The following is a 26250-nucleotide window of genomic DNA, read 5'->3' as shown; positions in this document are numbered from 1 at the left end:
GTCAAGTTTCTGACAACAACATCTTTTTAGAGATAAAATATTAAAAAAAATCAATTTAGGTCAGCAAGTTTTCTGAAGGGCGTTTAGATTCTTTCACTAAATTAAAATAATTTCCAGTGACTTTAAGTGTTTGAAATTACTACCTCCCAAAACTGAACTTGATGATAGAAAGGGTATTTAGGCAGATATTATATGATTAAAATTGTTGAAAAAAAAATGTTGTGTATAAAAGGAATGAAAACGAAACTCCATTCATTTAGGATATTCAGTAACATACTCATTATGTTATATCCATTGGCTTAGATTAGTCTTTAACTTCTTTAAAATTTAATTTTAAACATGAAAGACAGAATTTAACATTAAAATTTTAAGTTAGAGGAAATGCTTGTTTCAATTTTTATTTTTAACATCACAGATTTCAGGCCTCTGAAGTCAACCACTTAAGTGTTAAAGTGAATTCGTAATTGCTTTTGTAAGAAAAAGTAAAATAAATAACAGTTACTTCTGGAGATGTCCGTTTTTGCCAATAATGATTCCCAGTAAAATCCAATTATACTTAATAATTAGATGTTAATGAATGATTTGTTTTCTCCTACAGTAACATTAAGTTCTGGGTTTTGCCCTCCTATCAATAGGTCAGGCATATTAATTTGCAAATTCCATTTAAACTGAGATGTAGACCACTGTGAAAAGATTAACCTACAGCATCAGATGTACAGGATTAAATTTCATTTCACACTTGAAGAGATTAAGTACAGATACATTAAATGATTTATTTGAGGACACTTATTTGAGGACACAGAGAGTCACAACCCATTTTCTGAAGTCTGTCAGTCCACTATACCAAACTGTTATGCTCCAAACGTTTCAAAAACTACAGGCTTAGTAAAGAGGTGCCACAAAATTTTTACCTTTTAAATGTCTCAACGTATAGCAACTACATCTTTATAAGGTTTTGTTAATGCTCTAAAGAACTGGCTCAACAATCTGTTATGAAGACAAATGGATTAATAGGATTAAAGAAGAAAGTAGGAGTTAAGGACTTTCCAATTTTAATATTTAAACAACAAAATAACCTGGTTAGGCAAATGTGACAGTGATTGAAATATGCAGCGTTTATCTCAAGTGTCCATTCTGTTTAGGAGCTCCTATCTTGTAGCAAGTATTCTACCTAAGCTGCTTTGTTTCTATAATCACCTGAGTGAAAGTGAAAGTCACTCAGTCGTGTCTGACTCTTTGCGACCCCGTAGACTATACAGTCCATGGAACTCTTCAGGCCAGAATACTGGAGTGGGTAGCCTTCCCTTTCTCCAGGGGATCTTCCCAATCCAGGGATTGAACCCACATCTGCTGCATTGCAGGCGGATTCTTTGCCAGCTGAGCCACAGGGGAAGCCCAGGAATACTGGAATGGGTAGCCATCCCTTCTCCAACAGATCTTCCTGACCCAGGAATCGAATCGGGGTCTCCTGCATTGCAGGGGGATTCTTTACCAATTGAGCTATCAGGGAAGCCCATAATCACCTGAAGTTTTGACCAAAGCATATAGAGGAAATGGCGGCTTTCTGAATCCGTGGTAGATTCAGTACAAGAAGCACATTCAAGGAAATGCAGTGGAGTCCCCGAGCTGATCCTTTCTATGCTGGAAAGCCCTGAGACATCCACAGTGAGTAGACCTTATATTCAAATGTGGATACAGACTAAATTTTGGCTAAATCATTTTTTGAAAATCAATAAAGGTAAGAATATTACAGATCAGAATTTTCTTTTATTATCATAGTTTTCTAAGATATTAAAAGATAATTAGAATAAAGGAAGGGCTCCTGCTTTTACTTACTCTGCCATAGCATTAGTTAACACATTACATTTTTATATGTCTTGCATATAAGAAAATATGAAATACAAGTTTTTACCTTAGTGTTTGTAAAAATTTTGCCAAATGTCCGGCAAAGGCGCCAGAAAAATCTGGAGAATTCATGGACACAGGCAGTTGAAGTAACGTTAATTTTGCCAACTATTTCTATAAGCTGTGGCAACCTGAATAAGAAAGAAAGGAAAACAGGCAGGGGACACAAATAAGTGACCGTTTCCTCACCAATTTCTGAGCCCATCCAAAGCGAACAAGCTCTTCTGCTTTTCACAGCCAGCAAAATCAGAATGCAAAGGAGTTGTTTGGGACCCTTTGAAAAAGTCTTAACTTTATATTCTGTAAACTTCAATTTTAACAGGTTGTCATGAAATATATGGAAACTTAATGGCAGAGTTCTAAGTGAGGTGTTAATAAGACTCAAGTCAATGGAGGTGACACGTCATACAAAAGCTTGGCTAACATGGCACCATATATTTTAGCCTCAAAAATGAGAAGTGTGGATGTAGTTTACAATCCACCATCACTTTTAGATAATATGGTAGCTGACAGGTCTGTCTGCAATAACACAGACGCACCGTTGCCACAGATAAGCAGCTACGTATCTACAGGCATAGCTCTTCTCTCCTGAAAGTTACCACAGATGACGCCAAGTTACGTTTTGTTATTTTTAAAAAAATATTTTGCTATATTTTGTCCCTCAGTTCCCAGGCTAAGTATAGTGAGCTCTCTTCCATTCAAGTAGCTGAGATGTACCAAATGAACATGGATGGGCGTGGTAACTTACAGCTGATTGACAACCCACAGTAAACTCTCCCAGCCGGTTGTGCCCGCGTGCTCCAGCTGGTAGTCATAGAGCTGCAGGAGCAGCGCCAGTTGCTCACGGCTTCCAATAATAGTAGACACGTCTTGAAGAGGTGACATAGGCCGAGGGAACCTAGTCACTATAAAAAAGAGCAGCGAAATAAATCATGTACAAAATGGCAGTTTGGAAAGTTAACTATCTTATCAAAAGAAAACTAAGGTTCTGCCTCCTAGTATCTATTTAGCATATTATAGACTTTAAATATAAAACTAAAATACATTAAATTACTTTTAGAAAAAAAATGAAATGTACCTGATCCCTGCACAATCAGGGGTTAAACTGTCTAACTTATTGTCAGCCCTTTGTGTCAGAGATTCTGTCACACCCACAAATTCAACCAACCATGGACCAGGCAGTACTACGATATTAACTATGGAAAACTGTACATATATACGTGGGTGTGTACACCTCAAACTCCTGTTGTTTAAGGGTCAACTGTAAATTTCTCTTGCATGTCAACAAATTTAACAAATCTCAAAAATTAAGATTTTATGAGACTAAATATCTAGTAAATGAAAACTGAAAGAGTTTGCCAGTAAAAAGCAAAACTTTATTTATTTTAATTTAAAATTTGCTCCAGAATAAGATCTCAGTTAAAATATGGATTTGAATTTGGTTTTAAAAAAAAGATAGCTGTAAATCCACCAGACTGTTTATGTCAATAAATAATAACTATAAGGTATTTCTTTCAAGGAGTAAGAAACTAACAGGTTGACAGCAGGAAAAAGTTGTTTAATACCAGAAAATAACCTAAAATGCATTAAAGCTTGTGCTGAAGAGGATTCTTAAGTATTTAATCTCCAATATTAAATGCTTTATTTAGAAAGTTTTCCATAATTTGATAAACACTAAGTTAATATAAAGTGTTAAAAGCAGTGACCAGTAAGATAAAGCTATATGTAATAATAATAAAAAATATTATAAATATTATAACCAGGGTCTCAAATACAAACTTTAAAAGTTTTAGGGGAAAACTGAAAAAAATGACTTTTAAAATTGTGTAAATAAATAACAAATATACATTAGTACATTTTCAAATTTGAACATATCAATAAAACCTATGATCCTACAGATCACAATTAGATTCCAGGTCTTAGCTGGCTCTTAAGTGAAGAACGCTACCAACAGTTTCTTTACTGTTGAAGAGAAATTCCTAGTGGCCTGACAGCTCCTGCGTCGAGGTTAACACCCTAAAAAGACACAGTTAAGGATGCAGCATGTCTCAAAGCATATGAATGGCGTAATGATACTCATTAAACTTAAGAAAACATGAAATAACTTTTCAAATGCCGAAAGACAAAATTAAGATGGTATTCTCTTCCTATGCTTCCTAAGGTATTTAACAATATCTTAAGTACAGATAAAGGTTGTTCCTTGTTAGTTCAAGTCTCTGTTTGCTATCATAATACACAAACAAATAAATGAATTTAGGTAAAATGGTACCCCATACTCTCTGAGATTTCTGCATGAACTGTCATTATCTCAACCTAGGAATCAAACAGATTTGGACGGTGAGGGACAGCTGTACCTCATATTTCTATATCATGTCGAAGCACATCTGATCATTTCAAATAGGAGTATATCATATTGGTCACAATCTGTGACACTACGATGAAATGCATATTATTCCTTCAGAAATATGACAAATTACTGAAAAACAGTGGAAGAGTTAAGAGTAAAATAGATAATGTTAAGATTTATTATAGGAAAAGTGAGGTCCAAAGATTTAAAGCTAGGTCCAACAGAAGCAAAACAAGAAATAAGCAATTACTTGGATAACTCAGTGGTTTCCTGGGGGCTCAGACGGTAAAGAATCCGCCTGCAATGCAGGAGACCAGAGTTCAATTCCTGGGTTGAGAAGATTCCCTGGAGAATGGAATGTCTACACACTCCAGTATTCTTGCCTGAAGAATTCCACGGACAGAGGAATCTGGCGGGCTACAGTCCATGGGGTCGCAAAGAGTCAGACATGACTGAGCAACTAATACACCATGGATAACTCAGTTGTAAAAGATAAGTAGTCAGAATGGTTTAGAAACCTCAAAGTATTATTCTATTTAAAAGGATTTTTAAAAATGTAAGTATCTAACTTGTGAACATACAGAAAAGTCCTCAGAATGCCATTTCAATAGACTGGCAAAAACTAGCATTTTATTGTCTAAAAATTACCAAAATTATCCAAATCCAGCAAAATAACAGCTGCTATGATTCTTTAATGTATTTCCTTCCCACCAAAATGTCAGCTGTATGATGGCAGAGATTTTTGTCTGTTTTATTCCTGAGTGGATCTGAAGTGTTCAAAATAGTACCTTGCATAAAGATTAGCTAGTGTTGTGGAATTTTCAGTATTTAAGAGAAAAACAAATAAATTTTCACTTGTAATAAATTGTATCCCAAATTATATAGATGTGCATATAGACAGACATATAGACACAGCTATATAGACAGACCCTAAATACGGATATAATATTTCCTCATTTATAGTAAATGTATTATATAACCTACAAGTGAGCATAACAACATTAACATTTACAGCTACTATTAAAAGTCAGAAGGTCAAATTAAGTCAGTGAGAACTTAAGATTATTTTTGACATGACAAAGACATAATGAAAAGGAAAGGTCACATAAACACCTCTTCAGAATGGTAAAGTAGTTTTGAAAATTTTCTGTGTAACCTCTAGCATGTGCTTGGCCATAGGTGACACTGAAGAATTATTTGCTAAGTGAATGAATGATAGCAAATGCTAGGGGGTGAACTGTGTCTCCCTTAAAAATTTGTATGTTGAAATCCTAACCCCTAGGACCTCAGAATATGATCTTATTTGGAAATAGTACTGTTGCAGATATAATTAGATAAGATGAAGTCACTGGAACTGCGTGGACTTTCAATGCACTATAACTGATCTCATAACAAGGGTAAGTCTGGGCACCGAGACACGCATGCGCACACACACACAGAGAACGGAACGTGAAGATGAAGGCAGAGATTGGTGGGTGCAGTTACAAGCCAGAGCACCACAGATCGCCAGCAAGCCAGCGGAAGCTAGGGGACAGGCAGGAAAGCGCTCTCCCCTCACAGCCTCCAGAAGAAGCCAACACTGCTGACAGCCTGGCCTTAGGCCTCTCGCCTTCGGAACTGCGGGGTAACAAGCGCCCGATGCTAAAGCACTACGCGTATGTTACTTTGTTATGGTGGATGTCGCAGAACAGTACAGCTAGACAGAAAGAAAACGGGAATTAGAAAGTCCCGAGGCAGCTGAAGTGCCTTAATGAGCCAAGGGGTAAACCTAAAGTGGCCAGCTGTGAGCATTTTGTAGTTTAAGTCTGAATTTTCATTCTCCTCAATAATTATAATTAAAAAATATTAAACTAACTCTACCCTATCCATTCTCAATTTTCCAAGTAAAACTGGCATTCTTATAGTATATACCATTTTTACATGATGCTTTGCGTATTGTTGGATATACTGTTTCATATCCCAGAGATTACAGGTGGCCCAGTTTACTTTATACTGAAAGTGTAACACTAAAAACACTTGATTTTATACTCCTGTTTATTACAAGCCCATAAGAGATATGGATAATTTCACAAATCTGAAAAATCTCATATATACTAATAGCTTGTCTATAGCCATTTATCCTGGGGGTTGGGTGCTGTGGGGCTACCACGTGCCATGGATCAAAGGTCACTTACTGGTTAGCTGGACTTTGAGCTAAGAAAATAACGGCTTTTGCTAACAATTTCATGCATTCCTGAAAATAAATCATATTTTTTTTTCTGGGAAAAAGAAAAACAAAAAACTGTGCTGAATATGCTTATATTCCTATCAAGGACACAGCAGGAAATAGTAATTACACTTTCTTTCCCCTACTGAAAATAAGAAAAAGTAGCTGAGGAAGAAAAAAAAGACAATGAAAATGAAAAGCTTCACAAACTGGCCCTAGTAACTATTAATTCAGCTCTGTTAATGAAAGAAAACACTTACTTCTGACTTACCACACTGAAAAAAAAAAAAGGCTATAAAAAGGCTCTAGATTAAGAATGGAGAGGAAGAATAAATGTAAAATAACACCAAGAGGCTTATCCATAAACGATGAAGCCATGTACTTCACCTTAGGTATCATACAATCTCTGACCATGTGGTTCCACACATATAATGCATTTTAGTAATTATGCTGTCATAAAGTGACTTTTTGAGAAGGAAATGGCAACCCACTCCAGTAACCTTGCCCAGGAAATCCCATGGACAGTAGGTTGGGGTTGCAAAGAGTTGGACATGATTTAGCAACTAAAACAAAGTGACTTTTACAATTTTAATCAAAAACAATTCTGTGGGAAGCTAAGCTGTTAATGTTCTACATCCTCCGTCCATAATTTAAGTTCAATACCTTCTATCTGTGGCACGTCACCATGCAGCTTGGCTTTGCTGGAGAAGGGTGCGTTCTGTAGCACTAATGCAAAGAGAGATGGGATCAAGGACTGCAAGGCAGACAGATACATGTGGAGCTTATGTTCATCCAGCCCGTGCTCGCCTTCCTGAAACATAAGCAGGTGGAAGCTAGTTTAGTCTCCCAAGAGTATGCATGTATGATGCTCTTCCTTTCAGTGGCCAACAATAAGACATTGAAGGACATGTATGTTAGCCTCACAGTAAACCTAATGGAGACGACCAAGAATCTTTTCTGAATTGCTCTGAGTATGTGAAAATATGAAGAGCTAAGGCACTGTGGGGGCTTCCCTGGTGGCTGAGAAGGTAAAGAATCCGCCTGCAATGAAGGAGATCCTGGGTCGATCCCTGGTTCAGGAAGATCCCCTGGAGGAGGAGAAGGCAACTCACTCCAGTATTCTTGCCTGGAGAATTCCATGGACAAAGGAGCCTGGTTGGCTGCAGTTCTTGGGGTTGCAGAGAGTCGGACACTACTGGTTGGCTAACATTTTAACTTTCACAAGGCACTGTGGACGTAATAGAATCTTTTGTATGGAAAACTTCGGGGTGAACATAGGTCATTTCATTTGTATGGAAGTTCTTTCAGAGCTTTTTTCTTTTAAGAGGGTCTTAACTTTTGACATTTTAAACATCAGGTGAAAGATATTAACGTGATCAAAGGAATTATTTTAAATGCTCAACCGTTAAACCAGCAGTAGCGCCTACTCCTTTCTCTCTACTTCCAGACTCCTTTCATAGACGTGATGACAACTGTATCTGCCAGTATTTAATGCACTTTACAACAGTTCAGCCTGTAGGTAAAATGCAGAAGAAACTTCAAAACGAAACAAAAGCGATAACAGAAACGACAACCAAAAAGAGTGAAACGATCACTGTGGTCACAGAAACCCCGTATCACAGTGAAAAACAGAATCATTAGAGACAAAAGCATTTAATGCTGCTCAGATCCACTTGGGATGTCATTATATTATAAATAACAACTGTGTCAGAAACACCAGATTTGTTAGGTTTTTTTCCTATCAGGTTCTAAATTAGTTAATTTCTTTATGGAACATTACCTGTGCGGAATACTGCAGCTGTGTTTAGGAGCAACGTGGAATTAGCCATGTTATGGAATGGAACAAAGAAAACCCAGTATGGATAATTCTCAGATAGAAGGGATGCAAATATTAAAGAAAAAATAAAATACTTGAGAAATCCCCTAGGTTTCATAAAAAGAAGTACTCCAGTCTAGCTATTTATAGTCTGCAACATGCATTTTGAAATTTATAGGGGAAAAAAGTCCAATTTTTAAATTAAATAAATGCACATATATACATGTAAGACTATACACAGAGTAGTATATATACATGTTAAAATACTTTATGTTAAGAGTCTTATAAAGATTCTTAAAATTTCGGGGTGGAAAGGGCAACAGTATAGTTTCAGAGGCTGATACCTGATCCTGGTCCTGTCATTTGACAGCTGTGGTAAGTTAAACAGTTTCCACACCAAAAAAACAAAATATAATTCAAAGAGTTCTAAGAATGAAATAATAGATTTTATTTATAAAATATGGTACATAAAGTGTACATAATACACATGAAAGAAATGTTAGTTTTTCTCCTAGATGCTGAGACTTTTAGTACAAAAATTAGTTTCGTTGTATCAACTTTTCTTCTTAGGAAGAATGGAAAATTCATTTTAAAGAAAAGAAAATTCATTTTAAAGAGTGAGGGCATGAACGAATGCAGTGAAATAAAGTTAAAACATTTTGACATTGTGTAAATAAGAAAGCTTTGAAGACTCATATTTTAAGTCTTCTCTGCGTTCTGGGGACTGAAGCCGATACTTAAAGTATTTAAGTATTCAGAAGAGGTTAGGAAGAGGCAGCGCTGGGAACAGTGTCAGAGTAGGTGCCACACACGTGCTATTTTAGCTAACAAAGTCAGATCATGCCCTTTCTCCTTGGCTTCAGTCAAGCAAAACTTCCTCAAATCTCTCTTGGCTCCAGACCAATAGAATCTTTAACGGGTAATTAATTAGAATGTTCATTCTTTCAAGATGCCTTAAAACACACTTTTAAACTTTCTGTTGTATAAATAAAGGAAGCATTTACCCTGAGAAGTTTTTCAATCTTGTTCAGCAATGTGGGTATAAGGTGAGACTGTAAATTTCCAAGTTCTGTAGTCCAGGCGGCATAGGCGGGTAGAAACACCTGATGTGCGGCACTAACGACCCTTTCTGAGGGGTCACTCAAGGCTGAGAGCAACAGTTCAAAACCCTGCCAAACGGAAGCAGACATAACGCAGATTTAAAACGAAACAGAAGCCTAAAACACAATAGAATGTAACAAACATGCATTCCAGTACATCTAGAAGACATTTTAAGCGAGAAAGAAGCCATTCATAAGCCTACCTTCCCCAATTTCTTTAAAGAAAAACGTCTTGTATCAACCGATGGGGAAACCAGAGAGAAAATGGCATGCTTGCTGCCAATTTCCTGCCACAAAGCTGTGGCAGATACTATAAATGAATCAAAGCATTTTCTCCTTGAAATTGCAGAATTGAAACCAGGCAGTCAACTTTACCTTGTTCAGGTTGACACGTTTGTGATCCCTACTATCAAGTATGGGGTATTTGAATCAGAGATTTGGGATATTACACCATTCGGAATTTTATAATGGAATAGATGGGATTTATTCTGAAAAGCATACCTGCTGATACTTGTCTGGGTCATCGATGTATCCCATAATGATACCAAGGCTTTTGATCACAGCTTCTCTTACCAAATCTGCCTTATCTTCCATTAACATTTGTTGCAACATTGAAAGAACCAAGGAGCTACGGATCTCTTTCTGAAATGAACAAGAACATATTTTACTATTTTTTTATACTAGCAGCAGAAAAGAACAGAAAAAAATGACAGATACCCAGATATTCACAATCCAGGTTAAATATATATTAACACGTTGCTATGTTTGCTTCAAGTCCTCATTTCTGAAACACAGAAGACATTATAGATGCAGCTGAAGTACATGACTCTCTTCCACCCTCCCCTTTCCCCTAATTCTCCTCTCTAAAGATAACATTTACCCTGAACTTGGTATTGATCATCTCCCAGCATATTTTTGTATTTTTACTATGTATGTGCCAATCCCTGAAACCTTCACAATGCACTTTTGGCAAATCAACAGTCACCACTCTGCCATAAACAGGCTCTTCTGTGTAAAATGACTATTCTATCACTACCTATGGAACTCAGAAAAGCACTGATAGTCATAACAACAGGAAGGATTACAGAAATCACTTTGGTAATCAAAACGTTTGCCTGGGGTAGGAGCATGGAAACGAAAATCCTGGTGTTGCTATTTTTTTTGAAGAACTGAGGGGGAAAAAAAAAAGCAGAATGATAAAATACGAGAGTAAACTTTAAAAGTGCTTATAAAACTGCACGGCTATTTTCCGATGCTACTATTAAATATAATGTCAACTACCACTGCGTCTTAAATTTCATACAACTTTTCCCCCATGGATTCAGCCTAATTAATGTCTGAGGTTAGAATAAAGTGTCATTGTTTTCATATTCTTGCCCTTCCTTCCCTTTTTTGTACCATTACTGTAACTTGATCAATTTATAAAATTCTTTAAAGCTAAACTTGTTTAGGTCACTTTTACATTTAACAGTTACAATAAAAGGAAATAACCACTCCTGTAAATCTCCAGTCAGTGTGATTTGGTATGTAGAGCAAGGTCTGAAAGACATTTTAAAATAATCTAGTTTTTGTTTTTATTTTTAAAAACAAAAATATATGTAATTATAGAAACATTTGGTCACATTTAGGGTGGTGAATATACCTTTTGGTACAGCCTTGTTTATTTATCATTTAGGTTAAATACTGCTTCCCAAGGTCTCTTTAAAAGTGAATTACAAGGGCTTTCTGGGTGGTATCTACATAGGCAACAGGACAGAGGCGAGTGAACCTCGGCCGGGCATATGCTTTGCAGCGATCGAGGCTGAGGTCAACTGTGGCAGCTTCCACGTGCTAAGGAAACCCACGGGACAAGTTAGGAGGCTTCATGCCATCTGAGCTATGACTACACTGAGGTTCTACTGCTACCAGTTACAGTGGGGTAACGAGGCAAGTGGAGATTGATGCAGGAAACATTAAGTCCATTACTAATGCTGCTTAGCATTCTAGTCCTAGGAGCAGTGTGGAACAGTTTCTTCCTTCTTTGTGAGCATGTGATATTCAGCTCTCTCTTGGAACAATAAATAATAGGGTGCTCAGACTCACTCATGGATATAAACCTACACAATTTATCACAATAAGATAATTTTCTCTGAAAAGATAGGAAAACACTAAAAAAAAAAGTTTATGCCCAGTTCCTGGTGGAAGTATGGGAAAATAAGAACTTTGATGCACTGCTGATGGGAGTACAATCTGTGCTGTCTTGGTTGGGGGCAATTGAGCACTGTCAAAATTTTAAAAATCCACATGTCAACAGAAGCAAGATACAGAGGTTTCAACAATATGTGAAAATTTAAAATGCATAGATTGCCACACAAGGCATATATAGATCACTGTACAGTGTGATTAATTCTGAGTAAGAAAAATTTTAAAGATATAAATTTGTAAGCTTGCATATGCATGAATTTTTATTTTCTGTAAGTATTCATTAAAAACCGTTAACCATAGATGTCTGTCTTTGGAGAGAATGGCTAGGGCCAGGGAAGGCTTTTCTTTTCATGTTACTCTTTTCTGTACTGTCTGAAAATTTATTTTCAACAACAACAACATTTCTGGGAGTGGAGACTACGAATTGTTCTTGAATTATTCTTTGTATTTTTCTGTATAAAAAGAAAAGATAAATTTTATTTTTTAAAAAGACAATTATCTGACTCTTGGGTTTCTCAGTCTTCACTCACCCTCACACTGTAGAATGTGAGGTAACAGTAAATGTAACATAAATAGCTCATGAACTGTTGTTGCTGCTGCTGCGTCGCTTCAGTCGTGTCCGACTCTGCATGACCCCAAAGACGGCAGCCCACCAGGCTCCTCTGTCCATGAGATTTTCCAGGCAAAAGTACTGGAGTGGGTTGCCATTGCCTTCTCCCATGTACTATTGCACAATTCCAATTTTTGTACTCCCTTTAAAGAGCAGTCTTATAGAAATGACCCTTCAGGGCAGGCCCAAACTGGGCCAAAAAGTCTCTGCTGCAGCTACTCAACTCTGCTGTTGCAGTATGAAAGCAGACACAGACAATACACAAGAAATGGGTGTGGCTGCATGCCAATAAAACTTTATTTATAAACACAGGCTGTGGCTTCCATTTGGTCTCCAGACTGTACTTTGTCAAGCTCTGCTTTAAATGACCGTTGTTCAAAGTAAAACCATTCTTGCTGTCACCTCTTGCTTCCATCCCCTGTAAGCCCTGGGCCCATCAGGAGACACCTGCAGGAGCACAGCAGGCCAGCGTGCTCCGTCTTCTTCCTGGCGGGAGGCTCCTGGTCATTTAGAAACTAACGAGCACCTCAAACAGCTTTTGTTTGGCTGGGGAATATCATCCTGACATTTATCATATCAGAAATTAAAAATGAGAAATTTCAAATTGTTAACTCATTAAAAACAATAAACTTCTTAAAGGTTAACATGACTAATGAAATTACAATTTTAATGGAAATAACTATAATCAAAAAAACTAGTGAGAGGAATAGTGTTGCTTTATATTGCAAGTCTCAGTGACATCTGACTCAAAAGAAGACAGGGAGGATCCTCTCATCTGCTCGCACTCAACTGTGTTGTTGCTTGGGTGGGAGGACTTAAGAAAACCGGGCTTCACAGAAACGTGTAACTCAGAAAGGGAGAAGTATCTCCATAGCCTCTTCTGATAAGGATAGAAGCTGTCAAGCTCTGAATGGTGAATACAAGTTTTCCAAAATTCTTGTTCTCATTAGAAGTTCTAACTTTATCACTGGCAATGAAAACTGTACTTGTTTTTCTTGAAGCAAGGCTCCATGTCACTTATCTTCATGAAAATGTCTGCCACAAACCCAAGTTTGAATAATCACAGCTTGTTTTTCAGTGATCTATCAAGTAAAATTGGTGTCCCATGAGAAAAGCAGTGGTTCAGCTCACAACTCAAACTATCTGAGTGCTTTCTTTCTGCAACAGCCATCATAGTTCAGAATGCAGCAAAAGGGCTTAATATCAGTATCTTCCAGCTGATTATACAGAATATTAAACAAGAGGCATACTTAGGGTCAAAATTTAGTAGGGTTAATAATTTCACTGGTTCCAAGTTCATGTGTAAGTGCAGCTGACTCCCTGTGAGTGCACGGTAGTGAAGAGCACGGCCGCTGCCCGCCTCTCTGGGCCCTGCTCTGACCGCCGCTGAGGCACTGGCTGTGCCCGTCACAGCTCTGCACCGGCACTGTGACTGTCGACACACAGAAAAAGACAGGAATGTTTTAGTATTATGATGAAAATAATTTTCATCTCATGGATCTCTTCGAAAGGATCAAGGAACTCCCCAGGGTCCTCAGACTAAACTTTGAGAATTCCTGATGAGGTTTAATATATTTATACTCATGTAAAATCAACGGCTAATGTTCCCCTCTGTCTGCAGTGTCACATGGTACCAATGTGAGCTTTCTTTATTCAGCTCATCTTCTTCCTTTGTTAGGACACAATGTGGATTAAGACGTATAATAAGACACCAGAAAAAAAGGTTTCTCTATTGCTAAACAAAGAAGGAAAAGGTTTTTGTTTTTTTTTTTTAAGAAAAAATTACAATTCTTACAGGAAGGTAAGGTGCCAGCGCTCCACAAGATTCTGCCACAAGCAATCTTCTTTCTGGGTATTTGTGATTAATCTAGAGTAAAAAATAAATAAATCAAACATAAACAACATACTCTCCCTTCCTCCAAAAGAGAATTATTTTTCACCACGAATCCTGTTAGGAATGCAATAAAGCTTCTTTCTTTCCACTTCTGGGGATCCCTATACCTGGATCAGGATTAAGGGACTCAGAGAGAGCCTAAAAAATGAGATCACAGGGGTTATCTGTTGAAGAAAAAGAGGATAAAGCAAAGATGAAAATATGGCAAGGTGTCTAGAGATTGTGGGCTTACCCAAGAAAGCTTTCCTTAGGATGTCAGGAGCAACCTTTTCCTTCCCTAGGAACATTATTACATTTTCAAATTTGGAAAATCCAGCTTCTAGATATTTACTGACGTGGCCTACAAGATGTACCAGGAATGATACGTCATTCCTCTTTTTCACCTCAAGGATTAAGTTGCAAATCATCAATGATTTAACCAGAGCTCCTGACTGGTGTTGTGGCTTTGTTTTTAAAGTAAGCAGATGTCAATTCATTGCTGCTTGCACACGCAAGACGATGGGGTTTTACTATTGTAATGACGACACGGAATCCTAACAAAAAATACCAAAAACAAAAAAAGGACACATACTGGGTTTTGTTCCCATATGTCTTCTTCATAGGATAGAAATCTTTCTTTGACTGGAAAAGAAGTATATCTGTTCTCATACTCCCATATGAAAAGGTGACATAATTCATTAAAGTATTGGATGCCTAAAATTAAGAAAAGATATTATGCAGCAATCTACTGGGCAACAAACTGGAGGCAGGCGGCTGACAAATCCCTGATGTCCATGTTTATTTGGGTTACAGAAGAAAGAGACAGCGGAGGAGTTGTTGGTAACTGAGATCTCCAAGCTAGGCTTAACCCAGGAACAGTAACCTCAAGACAAAATGGTTTGAATGTCATAATATGTTACACATAAACTTACACGTTTCTTTAGTCTAGCAGGATAAGTCTCAAAATTAAATGTGCACACAACAATCAACTGTATTCCTACATACTTTCAATGAACAACCAGAAAAATACAGAAAATCCTATTTACACAATTAAAAAGAATAAAATACTCAGGAATAAACTTTAAAAGTATGTAAATTATATTCTGAAGACTATAAAACATAACTGAAAGGAAATTTAAAAGACCTAAATAAATGGAGAAGTGAAGTGCAAGTCGCTCAGTTGTGTCCGACTCTTTGTGACCCCGTGGACTGTCCAGTCCATGGAATTCTCCAGGCTAGAATACTGGAGTGGGTAGCCTTTCCCTTGTACAGGGGGTCTTCCCAACCCAGGGATCGTGCCCAGGTCTCCCTCATTGCAGGTGGATTCTTTACCAGTGGAGTAAAAAGCTCGGATTTTACTCTTCACGGTGATTACAGGTGAAGAAATACATGCATCATTGCCAAAGTAAATGGAAAGACATCTTAAATTCATGGATTGAAAGCTTCACTATTGGAATGGCAACATTTCCCAGACTGATCTACAGATTCAAGGCAATCCTTACAATTTCAGCTGGCTTCTTTGTAGAAATTGACATGTTGATCTTAAAATTTATACAGAAATTGAAGGGACTCAGAATAGCCAAAACAACCTTGAAATACAAGAACCAATGTAAGAGGCTGGGGCTTCTGTTGTGGGCGGTGAAACCGTTCCGCAGGCGACTGTAGTGGCGGCTGTGTCTGGGGCCGCGGAGACCACCGCGCGGGAGGCCCGAGAGCGGCCAGCCGCGCGGGAGGCCTGAGAGAGGTCAGCTGCGCGCTATCTGAATTACAATCTCAATAAAGCTTAAAAGAAGATGGAAAAACAATTAAAAAAGACATGTACGTATACAGAACTGTAAATTCAAAGTTGTGCATATTGTTTCCAATTTAACTTGATTTTCAGTGATTAGAGTCTCACCCTAAGTTTCTGTGCACTACAATCTACAGGAGACACGGGGACGTCAGAGACAACGTGAACACGTGTAATGTTCCCTTTCAAATAATGTCTCTAGCTTACTAAATTAGATGACTCTACTAAATTTTAAAGAAAAAAAATGAATATCTGAAGAAAGTGGGAAGAGAATTTTCAAAGACCATATACCTTAGCAATATTCCAGAGAGTCATATTTTTTCTTAAGAACAAGTGACAGAGCTGGTATAAAGGAGGCCATGAAATCTGTCTTCATAAGTAAGAAACTCATCTTTTTAAGATGGAACAATGAGTTACTTAATGACCTAAATGTCAAGTGTACAAAGTCAAAGATCCTGAGTTTTAGAGAAGACAGGAATATTCAATATAAAACCAAAAGAGCTGTTAGTAAATAGTGAGCTGAATTGTAAATATACAGACTTCTTACATCAAAGGTTTACACTTTATATTCTGTATATATTTGTAATATATACAAGTATACAGTATATACAGATACCATGTCTATTATTTACCTCCTTACTTATACATACACAGAGCCTCTTGCTTTCCCTGAACTCATCAGTTTTTTATATATTTTTTTGTATTTTGTATCTCACTTGATTCAGAATAAAGCAAAATATGCCAGACATTTCTTAAGCACTGTTAAATCACCGGGCTGGGCAAGAGAAGTCCTAGCATAGTTTATATCCCACATATTTCCTAACAGCATTTTTAAAAGATAATGTGAGCATTTCCAATAACCTAGAGAAAACCCAATACAGCTATTTACCTGTTCCCAACACTGTGGTAAAAGCTCAGCTTCAACACGTGTGGGTCCAACATGACGTGCAAATGCCACACAGCCTGTCAGGATCATTTGCCTGAAAGACAAAACGAATGACTGTAGACCAGCATTTGTGTTAGCAGCACGGCTAGGACTAAGGGCTAAGAAGGTCAGCTCTAGTTACCATGGAGTGCAATTATTTATGTATGATCAAATTCACTCTTGACTTTTCCCAATCGACAGGCTGCCCCAAGGGAGTGAGTTTCTTAAGACTCGTCCTTCCAGCAACTGCAACACCATTTGAAAGATGTTGTGACGAGATTCTCTACAGCTCTAAGGCTTTATCTCCTAAATTAACTTCCCATATATATAATACATTTTGAGATTATGTTTAATGCTTCCATTTCTAATGAATTCCAGTTTCTAGTTACTAAATCAATCTATGGTTGTTTTCCCAGTATTCCTATAACTCAGTTTCCCAAGTGGCACAGTGGCAAAGAATCCACCTGCCAATGCAGCAAACCCAAATGACACGGGTTCGATCCCTGGGTTGGGAACGTCCGCTGGAGGAGGAAATGGCAACCCAGTCCAATATTCTTGCCTGGAAAATTCCATGGACAGAGGAGCCTGGCAGGCTACAGTCCATGGGGTCACAAACAGTCGGACATGACTGAGCAGACAGATTTCTGTAATTAAAAACTATGACACTGTATTAGTAAAATGATACTTAAGTGAGAATTTTTGGTACTGAACCCAAGATAACTGTGGTAGGCAGCTTCTGACACGACTCCTAATGAGGTCCGTCTCCTGATATTCATGCCTGTGTGTAACCCCATCTTGTTGAGTGTAGACTGGACCCAAGGATTTGCTTCTAATGAACAGAATAATGGGATGGGATGTCACTTACGCGATCAGGTCACAAAGGCCTGTGACAGCCGTCTCGTGAGACAGTCTTTTCTGCCTTCTCAGCGGGCATGCTCTGAAGACACTACCACGCTGGAACGGTTTCAGGTGGTGAGAGACTGAAGGCGGCTGCTGCTGCAGCTGCTAAGTCGCTTCAGTTGTGTCCGACTCTGTGCGACCTCATAGACGGCAGCCCACCAGGCTCCGCTGTCCCTGGGATTCTCCAGGCAAGAACACTGGAGTGGGTTACCATTTCCTCCTCCAATGCATGAAAGTGAAAAGTGAAAGTGAAGTCGCTCAGTCGTGTCCCACTCTTAGCGACCCCATGGACTGCAGCCCACCAGGCTCCTCCGTCCATGGGATTTTCCAGGCAAGAGCACTGAAGGCAACTTCTGGCTATAAGTCAGTGCAGGAGGAACCAAGGCCCCCAGTCCAAAGATCCATGAGAGACCGAATCCTGCCAATGACCAACCACGTGAGTGAGCTCAGAAGCAAATCCTTCCCCCATGGGCCTTGAGGTGACTACAGCCACAGACAACACCTTGACCACACCTTTGTAAGAGACCCAGATGAGCTGACTCACATAAATCATAATACAAGTGTTACTTTAAACCACTTTATTTTGGGGTAATTTGTTATAAAACAATATATAAATAATTAATATGATAGTTTCATTTGATGATAGATTTATAATTCAAAATTCTGAAAAAGATTTTTCACTTTTCAGAATGAAGGTACATTTAAACTGACTCTGAAAGTCAGAATGTTAAGTTTTTTTTTTTTTTTAACTTCTGATTATCTATGACTTCAAAACCAGTAAAGCTTGATGGAAAAAAAAGCATGTTTTCCATAGATGTTTCAAAGTAGCCATCTTTAAGGAAAAACAAAACAGAAAGTTTAATTCATATCAACTATAAAAGCAATTCCTCATTGCTGTTTCTTCAGATATGTCACTTCAACTGAAAACTGAAGCGTGACTTTAGGTTTCTCCGTAGTCTACCCAAGTCAGCGACAACGGCTGTCAGGCTGAGGGGAACAGTGACAGGCAGGAGGCCTGTGGGCGGAGGAGAGTGTGAGCCAGCATGTCTTCACGCACACGGCAGCTTCCTTCACCATAACCTTCTAGCTTTTATCTATATAATTTCCCTTTATGCTTATGTCATTGTCTTCTCTGATGGCTTCCCAACTTTTCTTTTCCTATTTGCTCCGACTTTAGGAAGGCAAATAAAGTGGATAAAAGAAAAATGGAAAAAGAAATTCCCAGGCTTTAAGACAGACATTTAGCTTCCCACTAAAAATTTCTTCATTTCTGATCATTTCTACCCCTACTAGTCTGTTAAAATAATGAGAAGTCACATACATAGGTTTCAGGAATATTTGATAATTATAATAAATGAACTGTTGAAATTTAAGCCTTTCGAACAAATGTAAGAAGTACACACTTGTGTAAGACCTGCATGTGAACAAGTGTAAGAAGCACACACTTGTGTAAGACCTGCATGTGAACAAGTGTAAGAAGCACACACTTGTGTAAGACCTGCATGTGAAACAGCTTCAAGTCGTGAGTCGCCGCCACTGTATTAAACATGTACAGATTTGTTCAAAAAATGTCAAGCCCCTCAAAATAAACTTCTTAGCAGAATTAAGAGTCACAATTCTAAAAAGTAGGTCAGTTTTGAAATATACTTGAAAACAGAAAATATCAGATGGCTACAGATTATTAATAGCATTGGAAACAGACTCCTGTGATAGTAAAAATACTGTTTCTACTTGTGGGAAATCATAAATACTGTTCCTACTTGTGAAATTATTTGACTGCCATTTGACACAATGGGCTTCCCTTGTGGCTCAGCTGGTAAAGAATCTGCCTGCAATGCAGGAGACCTGGGTTCAATCCTTGGGTTGGGAAGATCCCCTGGAGAAGGGAAAGGCTACCCATTCCAGTATTTTGGCCTGGAGAAATTCCATGGACTATAGTTCCAATACTTTGGCCACCTGATGGAAAGAACTGACTCACTGGAAAAGACCCTCATGCTGGAAAGACTGAAGGCGGGAGAAGGGGACGACAGAGGATGAGATGGTTGGATGGCATCACCGACTCGATGGACATGAGTTTTGGTAAACTCCGGGAGCGGGTGATGGACAGGGAGGCCTGGTGGGCTCTGGTCCATAGGGCTACAAACACTAGGACACGACTGAGCAGCTGAACTGACACAATAGGTGGAAATACGGTGTTAGTTATGGGTGCTAGCAAAGAATTACCAAAAAGGCAATATAGCTGACCATAAAACTGGACAGTCCTTGTGTCCTGAGAAGCTTGTGATTCAGTAAGTAAAGAAAAGTAATAAACGATTATATGTCAAACTTATGCTAATTTAAAAATTTTGCTTTATTTTTTATTCATATCAAATATAGTTAACAGTTTAGCTTATTCAAATAAATAACTTTATTTCTGAAAAGTGGAAGATCAGCTGTGAACATGCGTGTTTAAATCCTGACGTATCTTGACCTGAAGTCAGGCTGGCAGGTACTTTTGGCCACCAGATGGCAGCTGTTAGCTTTACAGCAGAGTCTGTAAAAACAGGCTATGAAAATTGAGAGATTTTTGCCTTGCGTTCTAAAAATGACAATGTAATGAGTAGTATTTATTAATTAAGTTTCCAAGATAGGGAATAGTATTTTCAAGGAGAAGATAAAATATTAATTTTCCTATATGCTGCTGCTGCTGCTGCTAAGTCGCTTCAGTTGTGTCCGACTCTGTGCGATCCCACAGACAGAACCATCAAATTGTCCTTAGAAAATTTTCGGTTTGCAATGAATGGAACCTGATTGAATTTCCCTTACTTCTGTTCAGCTAGCATGTAGATTAATCTTGACTGGATCCTGAAAAAAAACATGTCTGCTTGCTCAGGTATATTTTAATAAGGGTAAGAAAGAGATACATGTTCACAGAGTTTAAAAGTCTACATGACTTTTTATTCTCATGGTGGAGAGATTCCTTGTGTTTTAAATTTTGGGCTTGATTTGTTGTATGGTTCACTTTATGATTTTCCAACATTCTCAGAAGAGGTAAAAACTGTAATAGTCAATAAAACAAGAACTAAAATTATATCAAGTTACCTAATCTTAATGTATAATTCTATTGTTTTGCGAAAGTATAAGCAAAAATTATCTGCTTATTAAGATAGAAAATTACAGTGTGGAAACATTTCAACAGCTCAGTCTTGTCCAACTGGTGCTTGGTCTGCTTACCCTCCACTACGATATTCTGTTCACGTTCACACTTGCACAGCTTCTCCTAGTATTTAAAAGTTTACTTTCTGGGGAGACATCTATCACGGTTGCCTGAGCAAAAAACCCATTCCCCTTTCTTCCAGAAGTCTCCTGGGTATGTGTCTTGTCCCCCTGCCCCCAACACTCTTCATGCCCCTCACCACTCGCAAATACAACTCATTTCTCCACTCAGGCATCCTTGATTGTGGGCGTTTGAATCAGGACTAACCCAAACACTATATCCCTCTAGCCATACAGAAACTGATTGGTGATGCAGACATCCCTATGTTAAATATTTTATTTCTGGTAAAGCGTAACTATTAAGAGGTCATGCTGTATCTAGTTCATCTGTGGGGGGAAAAGGGAAATATTTAGGAGTTCTTGGCAATCCAATGTGAAAGATAAAAGCAAAGACTTAATGGCATCATTAGCAGCCCAAAGATCCCTAACACAGAAGTCAGCAGTGCAACCTGAGCAGCTGGAATGACAAGGAGAGCGCTGTAGGGCGCTGCGCAAGGTCAGTGTTTGCTTCATTAAGAGACCTTAGAAAGGAGAGACGGCATTTACATTAGAAAGGCAATCATGATGCCAAAGCAATAAAGAGCAAGTCAGCATTCTATTTATTTCCCAGAGAAGCAGCCATAGTCACCTCTGCTCATCGTCGGGCCTCTTGATCAGATTGAAGAGTATGTGGAGAAGCTGGTCCCTCTCCTTGGGCTCAGGGTGCAGGCAGGCCGTGCACAAGATGAGGGGGATCAACTCCTAGAAAGACACGAAGGTGGAAAAAGCCAAAGTAAAAACGCATCGCAGAATATTCTTTTCCCCCCAAAGTATTCATAAATGGAAGTTTTAAATGAAATAAACCTCAACACAGGAGCAAATTTTTATTTTGTAAGGCTGATAATTCAAGAGGTAAACACAGTTATGGAGTGACTGTGCAGAAGGTGCACATCACAGTGTAATAAAGTGACTTACGATTGAACTAACCTTGTTTTCTCACCCAATACTTCCCAAGGGTCTATTACCTTTTACACTAAGTAACATTTTATCTTACTATAAGCTCATATCGTTTAAATTTTGAAAGTGCTTTTAAATAAAAACTTGCAGAAGTTAACTATATTTTAAAACCTAAAATGAAAAACAGAAAATAAAGATAACTCTTCATACTTCCATAAGCACAGTAGGATCAGAAATAATTAATAACTTTATACCCTTAGCACCTAACCTAGTGGGTAATTAAAAAGACCATCTTCATAGGTGTTGAATGCTCTCTGTAAAAGCATTTGTAGAAACGTTCTATTTTGAAATGAAAATTTTAAATAATATTTTGTTCCACTTTCAACAGAGAGAAGTAAATTTAGTATTTTCAAGGAAACAGACAAAAGTTTATTTCTCTTTTACAAAGTATTTGAAAATTAAAGTTTTTTCACATTTTAATTAAACCGAGGCAAAATTCTAAAATACATTGAAAAGATATTAATGTTTTTCACTTTTGAAGTAGATTTGCAAATCTAATGAAATAAAAGTTCAAAAGTGATAAAGTATTTTTTGAGAGAAATCCTCTATTTTGCAGATATTTTAAAGAAATCACTATGATATAATAAAAAGGGTAGAATGATTATTCTCGTTTATTTTTCCCATCTACCTCCCTACCCACCAAAAAGTATTAGCAGATTTAAAATAGGAATTAATCACTATGTATTAATGCATGACACTTTAAAAAAAGTCTACATTATTTTGAAGATGTTCCCTTAGAAACAGATGATATGCTTTTAGAGGAGTTGAGACTGCAACTAAGGCATGACTAGAAGTCCTTTCCATTATTTCTAATGTCTTACATATATTATGTTAAAATTATAATTACTCAGTATAAATCTAAATTCAAAGCACAAAGATGTAGATAAGAAGAGGAGAAACAAATCTGAGACGCAAAAGCAAATTTAAATTTAAAACACTTATTCTGCCATCTTTCTGTTTAGGAGCCTCTGTGGGTTTTAGATTAGTGAATAACTGAAAAGCGGGGAAAATAATTTTGCACTGGGAATGGAACAGTGTATGTATGGATCCTTGTCTTTTGATGTTTCCCAAATACGCTTACCATGAGGCTTGATGGGTGAGGACCATTAATACCAAGGGTCCTTAGAGAGCTCCACTGAGATTGCTAAGGGCCAGGCCACTAATGAGAGGACCAGGATGACACATGAGCATATTCCACTGAGAGCAAAAGGTTAAGGATGAAAAGCTAGTTATTCTAGAAAGTACTAACAAAAAGAGAAAATATCTTAATGCCTGAAAAATCAAAAAGGCTCTAAATATTTAACTTGTACTTATCCCTCATGTCCCATGGGTTTTCTTTCTCTCCTATGGGTTTTCTTGCTTTCTCCTAACCCTTTCTTCCTGCTTCCCAGTCATCTCCAAATATTCACTCCTAAACTATCTCACTCTACTCTCTCCCTATTGCATTACTCGTTAAAGAAATAAAGTTATGAAGTGTAGGTAAGATATCTGCTCTAACTGCAAGTACATGCATACACCCTCTGTCTAAAATACAGAATAATAGTTTCTTTATCTCAAAAGCAGGTATACCAAAATAACTGTCTTACTGTTTACTTTTTGTGCCTTACATTTTCTTTTCCCTTTTTCTTTTTTTTAAACCACGAGGCTTAGTGATTCTTAATCAACGGGGAGTTTTATGTTAAACGTTACTGTAACGAATCTTTTAACTGGAATGTGGCTCCAGCTGTGCCAAACCAAGAACGCTAAACTCGGAGCTCAAAGAGCTCCTGCCCCAAGCCCAAGTGCCAAAGGACCCAGTGAAAACTGCATCTCTCTGAGCTTTTGTTTCCTCAACTGAAACATACAGGAATTAAGCTGAGTACAGAAGTCAGAAATACATATATTTTATCATTTTCTTATCTATTGCTAATGAGATTGTTAATTTTCCTTTCTGAGATCAAAGCTGGCCTCAAAACCCTTCTCAACACAGTAGCCATTACCAACCAATTCAAACGGACACATAGGAAAGGAAAAAAAGATTTGTCAGTCTTTGTCTCCTTGAACCCTACAATTCTGTGAATTTAGGACTTTAAAGAAACATTCCCTTTTCTCAATCACAGTTAGTAATAATTTACTCTGCCACCTGTTTTATTTCTTGCTGGCTAAAATAGCAAATGTGCGAAGTCAGTGCCAATACACTTCGGTTGATACTCTACACCAAGGAGAACTGGGTACATCCTGGCACCTTGATGGCAATGGCAGTTATAAAGTGTGCCAGATGGCTTCCTCTTCCTGAGCATTGCTGAGCTGAGAGGAGGTCCAGAAGGCGACGGCAGGGAAAAGTGGAAGCTGTAGTCTGTGTGACAGAGCCATCAGGACTTTAATTGCTAAGTCATGACCAGCTTCAAAAATCCTAATTTCCTCTTCCTCTGTCATTCATTTAACCACAACTTCCATTTATACCACTCTCCAAATAATGAATTCTGAAAGTACGTTATCTGCTGTGCTGTGTATCTTACCGCTTGTAAGTTCACCTTTTTCAAGCCTCTGACGTACTAGTCTATCCACGAGACTCTATTTAGGATTTTCACACTACAGTTGACCCTTAAACAACACAGGTTTGAACTGTGCTTGGGTCCACTTACATGAAGTGTGTGTGTGCTTAGTCACTCAGTCGTGTCCGACTCTTCGCAACCCCATAGGCTATAGCCCGCCAGGCTCCCTTGTCCATGGGAATTCTCCAGGCAAGAATACTGGAGTGGGTTGCCATGCTCTCCTCCAAGGGATTTTCCCAACCCAGGGATCAAACCCATGTCTCCTGCCTTGCAGGTGGATTCTTCTCTGTCTGAGCCACCAGGAAAGCCCAAGAATACTGGAGTGCATAGCCTATCCCTTCTTCAGGGGACCTTCCCAACCCAGGAATTGAACCAGGGTCTCCTTCATTTCAGGCAGATTCTTTACCAGCTGAGCTACCAGGGAAGCCGACTTATATGCAGATTTTACCCCATAAACATGTACTACATTACTACACGGATCTGTGGTTGGCTGAATGTAAAGTTATACCTGGATACTGAACTGTGCGGCGGTCAGCACACATAATCTGTGCACTGTTCAAGGGACAGTCAATGGTACACATAAATCTACAGATGTGAATCAATATTTTCCCATTGGTATCATCATTTCCAACTGAAGAAATCTAGTGTTTAAAACAGTTTCCTTATAATTCTAAATAAAATATTTAAAAACTGCTGTCTAGATTTTCAGAAGAAAATGTGACAGTGGTTTTAAAAATGTCTTTGAATAATAACCACGGAAAAATAATAAAGCTTTGATAAACATTATATACAAAAGGAATCCCTTGCCTACCCCGCATCAAAACATTACTGAGTGCATATTTCAAGGCAACAGACATTTTAAATATTTCCAAACATGCTTTATCAGTTAACGTGTACTGAAGTGAAATATAAAACTGATCTCCTACTGATCATTAGAGAGGAAATCAGTGTAGTAATCCTATTACAGAAGGTATTCCCGTAGTTTCTTACCATGGACACTGGGAAGACATTTCTAAGGCCTTTAGAAAGCGTTAATCTGAGAGACTGCGATCTGCGCTTTGCCCAAGCGAGCGAGCTTGCGCCGCCCGGTGCGGCTCCGCCACTTCGGCAGCACTAGCTCTCTCCACATGGAGGCCTCCCACCTGCCTGTGGAGGCTTGTGCACAAGCCAACAGGAAAGGTTTCCAGTATTTCTCTTTCAGTTTTACAAGTAAAACAAAAAAAATTCTAATGATAACAAAGAAATCATTTTCAAGGCAGTAAATGTCTTCAGAGATGATTACATTTGATTTAATGAACACTTTTACTTGACTTTCTTAGTCTTTAAAGATTAGTATGTGTTCAGGCTACAAACACAGAAGGAAAAATAGTACCTAAACAGGATCTAAAACAATGTGAGTGATCAGATGTTAAAGGGAAAAGAAACAAAGTAGGAAATGAGATCAGGCACAATTTAAAATTAAAAAAAGTATGGGAATGTTGATATGATAATGAGTCCAAGATCTGAAAGGAATCTAAAATACAAAAGCAAGTATTGCACATAGATCAGATACCAATGAGGAAATGTTTGAGTACTTCAGGTCAGGAAGCAAAATTCTACAATTCTAGAAAGGTGATATCAATCCAATTAATTATAGGTCACCACTTGTCTTCACTATTCCACTGAAAATATTTCCTATAACCTAAGCTTTGAAAAAATTTTAGATGGCTGTTACTAAATTTTTTTCATCTAGTCTTTTTCCTAGGAATTAAGCAATAATGAATTACGATAATTCAAATACTGATAAGTATACACCCTTTGATTTGGATTT

General features: G+C 38.0%; 1 protein-coding gene and 1 non-coding gene across 8 annotated transcripts in view; both read right to left on the bottom strand.

Annotated features, from left to right (window-relative positions):
• Positions 1–26250, bottom strand: part of RELCH (RAB11 binding and LisH domain, coiled-coil and HEAT repeat containing) — a 112990-nt gene that overhangs the window by 36722 nt on the left and 50018 nt on the right. For all 7 annotated transcript variants that reach the window (XR_008706810.1, XR_008706811.1, XM_055559570.1 and 4 more), the window contains 8 exons: positions 21539–21651; positions 16720–16810; positions 13964–14035; positions 9876–10016; positions 9279–9443; positions 7122–7269; positions 2654–2810; positions 1913–2036 (listed from right to left, as the gene is read on the bottom strand). Coding sequence is in view for 5 of the 7 variants with exons in the window: in XM_055559570.1 (XP_055415545.1) it covers positions 1913–2036; positions 2654–2810; positions 7122–7269; positions 9279–9443; positions 9876–10016; positions 13964–14035; positions 16720–16810; positions 21539–21651 (1011 nt within the window). In the remaining 2 variants the exon portion in view is untranslated. The remainder of the gene's footprint in view (positions 1–1912; positions 2037–2653; positions 2811–7121; positions 7270–9278; positions 9444–9875; positions 10017–13963; positions 14036–16719; positions 16811–21538; positions 21652–26250) is intronic.
• Positions 15376–15444, bottom strand: LOC129636368 (small nucleolar RNA SNORD36). Its single transcript, XR_008706905.1, has one exon. It is a non-coding gene; the product is annotated as a small nucleolar RNA SNORD36 (small nucleolar RNA).

This window comes from Bubalus kerabau, chromosome 21 (assembly GCF_029407905.1).
Source record: "Bubalus kerabau isolate K-KA32 ecotype Philippines breed swamp buffalo chromosome 21, PCC_UOA_SB_1v2, whole genome shotgun sequence".
Classification (NCBI taxonomy): domain Eukaryota; kingdom Metazoa; phylum Chordata; class Mammalia; order Artiodactyla; family Bovidae; genus Bubalus; species Bubalus kerabau.
This window is presented reverse-complemented; position numbering and strand designations above follow the sequence as displayed.